The sequence below is a fragment of the Nesoenas mayeri genome, assembly GCF_963082525.1.
Source record: "Nesoenas mayeri genome assembly, chromosome: 31".
Classification (NCBI taxonomy): domain Eukaryota; kingdom Metazoa; phylum Chordata; class Aves; order Columbiformes; family Columbidae; genus Nesoenas; species Nesoenas mayeri.
This window is the reverse complement of record NC_137567.1, coordinates 537,488-544,372: the sequence shown is the minus strand read 5'-3', so window position 1 is coordinate 544,372 and position 6,885 is coordinate 537,488. Positions and strand designations below refer to the sequence as shown.

Genomic DNA, 6,885 nt, shown 5'->3' with positions numbered 1-6,885 from the left:
ACCCGGACGCCTGGGTCCCCTAAAAGACATTGGCGGGGGGACCCGGACGCCTGGGTCCTCTGGAAGACATTGGGGGGGGGAGGGGGGGTACCCGGACGCCTGGGTCCCCTAAAAGACATTGGGGGGGGATCCGGACACCTGGGTCCTCTGGAAGACATTGCGGGGGGGGGGGGGGGGGTGTACCCGGACGCCTGGGTCCCCTAAAAGACATTGGGGGAGATCCGGACGCCTGGGTCCTCCTGAAGACATTGGGGGGGGGTACCCGGACGCCTGGGTCCCCTAAAAGACATTGGCGGGGGGGACCCGGACGCCTGGGTCCCCTGGAAGCTGATATGGGGGTACCCGGACGCCTGGGTCCCCTAAAAGACATTGGCGGACATCCGGACGCCTGGGTCCCCTGAAAGCTGATATGGGGGTACCCGGACGCCTGGGTCCCTCCGGTTGGTGACGTCACCGTGGACGGGAAGTGTCTCCCCTTGCCCCCCCCACCGGGATTTCGCCTCCTCTGATCGGGACGGAATTTCCCACACATTCCTCCCCCCGGGGGGGGGGGGTGGCACCTTCCCGGACGCCTGGGTCCCCTGGAGCAGTTTCTGGTCCCCACCCTCCCCCCCAAAAATCCATGGGACCCCCCCAAATTGATCCCACATAATGGGAGACACCCCCCCCCAATCGAACCCCCCATGTAAACCCCAACCCCCCCTCCCACCTCCCCCAAGCGAGAGCTCCACGTAAACCCCCCCTGGGGGAATCCCCATGGGGGACTCCCCCAGCAGGCCACGCCCCTTCCCCTTGGCCCCGCCCCTCGCCCTTTAGAATCTGCCAGCCATGGCCCAGCCCCTTCCCTGGCCACGCCCCCTGGGCTCCGCCCCGCCCCTCAGCCAATCAGCGCGCTCCGCTGAGGGTTAAAATAAAGCTCCGGCGGGCGAATGACGCGAAAGGGGCGGAGCCGGAAGGCAGTGTCACGTGATTGAGTCTGCGTCATGTGATTCAGGCGGCAGCGCCGGCGGCCGCGGGGTCGGTGCGGGGAGGGGGCGTGGCCGAGGGGGTGGGCGGGGCCGCAGGAGTGGGCGGGGCTCGGGGCTTCCGGGACGAGCAGGTGGTGGCTTGGCGGGGGGGGAGGGATCCCGATTTGGGGTGACACGGGGGTGCCCTTGGATCCGGGGGGGTCATGGGACCCAGGGGGGTTGGCCCCGCCCTCTGGGGGTTGCCATGGGAACGGGGGGGGGGGGGGGGGCGTCGTGGGATTGGGGGGGGACGCTGGGGGGGGTCACAGAACCAGGGGACACCGGGGGGGGGGGGGGGGTGTGGGATCCCTCCACCCCCCCATCACCCTTTTTAAGCCTAAAAAGAGGCAAATTGGGGGGTTTAAGGAGGAAAATCCGGCGTCTGGATCAGCTCCGGTGGGGTGGGAATGGGCTAAAACCGGGATTAGTTTTTTTGGGAGGGGGGGTTAGGCTGGGTTTAGGATTTTCTGTCTCTTCCCCCCCCCACCCCGTCCCAAGCAGGTCTTTGCGTGGGCACCGAGAGTTGGAGAAGACAGACGAGTTCGTTAGGGTAATTAAGCAAATGAGCCGGGGTTGGGCTTGGCTTAGTGTGGATTAAGCTTGGTTTAGTGTTGGGGTTGCGCCAGAGAAGTACTGGGTTCAGTTAAACTGGGTTCAATTCCTTGGGTTCAGTTAAACTGGGTTCACTTAAACCGGGTTTAATTCCTTGGGTTAGGTTCTATTGGGTTCAGGTAAACTGGGTTCAGGTAAACCGGGTTTAATTCCATGGGTTAGGTTCTATTGGGTTCAGTTAAACCGGCTTTAATTCCTTGGGTTCAGTTAAACTGGGTTCAGTTAAACTGGGTTCAGTTAAACCGGGTGTAATTCCTTGGGTTAGGTTCTATTGGGTTCAGTTAAACTGGGTTTAATTCCTTGGGTTAGGTTCTATTGGGTTCAATTCATCCATCTCAGTTAAACTGGGCTCAGTTAAACTGGGCTCAGTTAAACTGGGCTCAGTTAAACTGGGCTCAGTTAAACTGGGCTCAGTTAAACTGGGCTCAGTTAAACTGGGCTCAGTTAAACTGGGCTCAGTTAAACTGGGCTCAGTTAAACTGGGCTCAGTTAAACTGGGCTCAGTTAAACTGGGCTCAGTTAAACTGGGCTCAGTTAAACTGGGCTCAGTTAAACTGGGCTCAGTTAAACTGTGTTTAATTCCTTGGGTTAGGTTCTGTTGGGTTCAATTCATCCATCTCAGTTAAACTGGGTTCGGTTAAACCAGATGCAGTGAATTGGGTTTGTTTAATCTGGGTTCAATTATTCCAGGTTCAGTTCACCAAATTCAGTTAATCTGGGTTAATTGATCCGTGTTCATTTCACCAAATTTAATTAATCCTAGTTCAGTTAATCCGGGTTCAATTATTCCAGGTTCAATTCACCAAATTCAATTAATCTGGGTTAATTGATCTGTGTTCATTTCACCCAATTTAATTAATCCTGGTTCAGTTAATCTGGGTTCAATTCCCCCAATTTAATGAGTCTGGGTTCGATTCCCCCAATTTAATGAGTCTGGGTTCAGTTCACCCAATTTAATTAGTCTGGGTTCAGTTCACCCAATTTAATTAGTCTGGGTTCAGTTCACCCAATTTAATTAGTCTGGGTTCAGTTCACCCAATTTAATTAGTCTGGGTTCAGTTCACCCAATTTAATTAGTCTGGGTTCAGTTCACCCAATTTAATTAGTCTGGGTTCAGTTCACCCAATTTAATTAATTGAGGTTCAATTCATCCGGGTTCAACTCACTAAATTCAATTAATCTGGGTTCAATTAATCTGAGTTCAAGTCACCAAATTCAACTAAACCCGGCTCAACTAAACCCGGCTCAACTAAACCCGGCTCACCTATCCCCCCAGGCCTCTCCCGCCATCCCCATGGACGCCCTGAGCGCTGTCACCGTGTCCTTGGCCACCCTCCTGGTGGCGGTGGCCGCGGCGCTGGCCGCACTGGCCCATCGCTTGGGTCTCGTCTACCAACTCTTCCACCCGGTAGGCAGCACCCCCAATTTTTTACCCAAAACCACCCTTTTTCACCCCAAAACCCGCATCGTTCTGGCCGAGGCGACGCCGGTGACGTCCCCACGGTGTCACAGGTGGACCCGCAGAGTCCCCGGCACGGTGGCGAGTTGGTGGCCGCCGTCTTGAAGGCCCACGGCGTGCGGTTCGTCTTCGCCTTGGCCGGCGGGCACATTTCGCCCATCCTGGTGGCCTGCGAGAAGATCGGGGTGCGCGTGGTGGACACGCGGCACGAGGCCACCGCCGTCTTCGCCGCCGACGCCGTCTCCCGCCTCTCTGGTGAGATCTGGGGTCACCTCATGGTGGCTTTTGTCCTCATTTGTCACCTGCAGGCCAAAGGAGGTGAGACCAAGGGCACCATGTTCTTCTGTTCCAAGGTTTTGGGGTGTCCCAACTTGGTTGGTTCCCCATTGACCTACGAAGGGCTCAAGGACTTTTGAGGTGTCCAGGGACCTTCTGTGGTGGCTTTTGTCCCCATTTGTCACCTACAGGCCCAAAAGAAGGTGACTCCATGGCCATCACGTTCTCTTGGCTCAATGGATGGAGAATTTTGGGGTGTCCCAACTTGGTTGGGTCCCCATTGACCTGAAGAGGGTTCAAAGACTTTGGGGATGTCCAGGGACCTTCTGTGGTGGCTTTTGTCCCCATTTGTCACCTACAGGCCCAAGAGAAGGTGGCACCAAGGCCACCATGTTCTTCTGTTCCAAGGTTTTGGGGTGTCCCAACTTGGTTGGGTCCCCATTGACCTACGAAGGGTTCAAAGACTTTGGGGGTGTCCAGGGACCTTCTGTGGTGGCTTTTGTCCCCATTTGTCCCCATCTGTGCCATCCCCAGGTGGTGTCGGTGTCGCCATTGTCACCGCGGGCCCCGGTGTCACCAACACGATCACCGCGGTCAAGAACGCCCAGTTGGCCGAGTCGCCATTGCTGCTCATCGGGGGAGCAGCCGCCACCTTACAAAAGGTAAAGAAATCCCTTTTGGGGCACATTTTGGGGCGGTTTCCTCAATTTTAGGGTTTTTTCCTCCATTTTGGAGAGTTTCGTGCTATTTTGTTCCATTTTTCTCCTCAGTTTGGGGTTTTTCCTTCATTTTTGGCGTGTTTTCCGCCATTTTGTTGGGTTGATTTCCGCCATTTTTGAGGTGTTTCCCGCCATTTTTTTTCCCCTCCATTTGGTGTTTCTTTTCTTCAGTATTTGGGGAGTTTCCCCCCATTTTGGGGTGGTTTTTCCCCCCATTTTGGGGTGGTTTTTCCCCCCATTTTGGGGTGGTTTTTCCCCCCATTTTGGGGGTGTTTTTTCCCCCCTTTTTTGGGGTGGTTTTCCCCCCCATTTCTGACCCATTTCCCTCCATTTTTGGGCTGTTTTTTCCCTCTACTTTTGAGGCATTTCTCCCCATTTTCCCCCCATTTGGGGCTCATTTTCCCTCCATTTTTTTGGGGGGGGGTTTCCCTCACTTTTTTTGGCTGGTTTCCCCTCCATTTTGGGGTGTTTTTCCCCCTCAATTTTTGGGGTGTTGTTCCCCCCATTTCCAACGCGTTTCCCCCCATTTTGGGCTCATTTTTCCTCCATTTTTGATGTGTTTTTTCCCTCCATTTTTGGGCTCATTTTCCCCCCATTTTGGGGAGGTTTTTCCCCTCCATTTTTGGGTGGTTTTCCCCCCAATTTGGGGCTTATTTTTCCTCATTTTTGGGGTGTTTTTTCCCTCCATTTTTGGGCTCATTTTCCCTCCATTTTTGGGCTCATTTTCCCTCCATTTTTGGGCTCATTTTCCCTCCATTTTTGGGCTCATTTTCCCTCCATTTCTGACCCGTTTCTCCCTCCATTTTTGGGTGTTTCCCTACCCCCCATTTCTGACCCATTTCCCCCTATTTTGGGCTCATTTTTCCTCACTTTTGGGCTGGTTTTCCCTCCATTTTGGGGTGTTGTTCCCCTCCATTTTGGGCTCATTTTCCCCCCCATTTTGGGCTCGTTTTCCCCCCCATTTTGGGCCATTTTCCCTCCATTTTTTGGGGTGGTTTCCCCCCCATTTCCAACCCATTTCCCCCCGATTTCCAACCTGTTTCCCCCTCCATTTCCGACCCGTTTTTCCCTCCATCTTTGGATGTTTTTCTCCCCATTTCTGACCCATTTCCCTCCATTTTTGGGCTCATTTTCCCTCCATTTTTTGGGGTGGTTTCCCCTCCATTTCCAACCCGTTTCCCCCTCCATTTCCGACCCATTTTTCCCTCCATCTTTGGATGTATTTCCCCCTATTTTGGGCTGGTTTTCCCTCCATTTTGGGATGTTGTTCCCCCCCATTTCCGGCTCATTTTCCCTCCATTTTTTGGGGTGGTTTCCCCTCCATTTCCAACCCATTTCCCCCTCCATTTCCAACCCATTTCCCCCTCCATTTCCAACCCATTTCCCCCTCCATTTCCAACCCATTTCCCCCTCCATTTCCAACCCATTTCCCCCTCCGTTTCCAACCCATTTCCCCTCCGTTTCCAGGCCGTTTTTCCGCCCCCCATTTCTGACCCATTCCCCCTATTTTGGGCTCATTTTCCCTCCATTTTTGGGCCATTTTCCCTCAATTTTGGGACGTTGTTCCCCTCCATTTTTGAGGCACTTCCCGCCATTTTTCAGCCATTTTCCCCCCATTTTGGGCTCATTTCCCCCTCCATTTCCGACCCGTTTCCCCCTCCATTTGCGACCCATTTTCCCTCCATCTTTGGATGTTTTTCTCCCCATTTCTGACCCATTTCCCCCTATTTTGGGCTCACTTTCCCTCCATTTTGGGGCATCGTTCCCCTCCATTTTTGAGGCACTTCCCGCCATTTTTCAGCCATTTTCCCCCCATTCCCACCCCGTCCCCCCCATTCCCACCCATCCCCCCCATTTCCACCCCGTTCTCCCCCATTTTGGGCTCATTTTTGCTCATTTTGGCCCGTTTTGCCCCGTTTCCAGGGCCGCGGCGCGCTGCAGGACGTGGAGCAGCTCTCGCTCTTCAGGACGCTCTGCAAGGCCCGTTTGTCCGTCCGCACCGTGCGAGACCTCGTCCCCACCATCCGACGGGCCATGGCCACCGCCAGGGCCGGGACCCCCGGTATGGGACCCCAAAATTGGGGGGACACCCCCAAATGTGGGGGGGACACCCCAAAACATAGGGGGGAAACACACACGAAACATGGGGGACATTGGCCCCAGCATCCCTCAGGCCATGGCCACCGCCAGGTCTGGGACCCCTGGTATGGGACCCCGAAATGTTGGGGGGGGTCACCCCAAAATGTGGGGAGGACACCCCGAAATGTGGGGGAGAAACACGTCAGAAATGGGGGGGGAAATGCACACAAAACATGGGGGACATTGGCCCCAGTATCCACCAGGCCATGGCCACCAACAGGGCTGGGACCCCCGGTATGGGACCCCGAAATGGAGGGGGGGACACCCCAAAATGTGGGGGGGACACCCCAAAATGTGGGGGGGACACCCCAAAATGTAGGGGGGACACCCCAAAACATAGGGAGGAAACACACACGAAACATGGGGGACATTGGCCTCAGTATCTGCCAGGCCATGGCCACCAATAGGTCCGGGACCCCCGGTATGGGACCCCAAAATGTGGGGGGGGACACCCCAAAATGTGGGGGGGACACCCCAAAACATGGGGGAGAAACACGTCAGAAATGGGGGGGAAATGCACACAAAACATGGGGGACATTGGCCCCAGTATCCACCAGGCCATGGCCACCAACAGGGCTGGGACCCCCAGTATGGGACCCCGAAATGGAGGGGGGACACCCCAAAATGTGGGGGGGACACCCCAAAATGTGGGGGGGACACCCCAAAATGTGGG

At 55.1% G+C, this 6,885-nt stretch overlaps 1 protein-coding gene across 1 annotated transcript in view; it reads left to right on the top strand.

The window, feature by feature from the left end:
* Positions 1–1,538: 1,538 nt before the first annotated feature.
* Positions 1,539–6,885, top strand: part of ILVBL (ilvB acetolactate synthase like) — a 13,443-nt gene continuing 8,096 nt past the window's right edge. The window contains 5 exon segments of the mRNA XM_080361308.1: positions 1,539–1,557; positions 2,896–3,027; positions 3,132–3,333; positions 3,889–4,016; positions 5,997–6,061. Of these exon segments, the coding sequence (XP_080217434.1) occupies positions 2,914–3,027; positions 3,132–3,333; positions 3,889–4,016; positions 5,997–6,061 (509 nt within the window). The 5' untranslated portion in view covers positions 1,539–1,557; positions 2,896–2,913.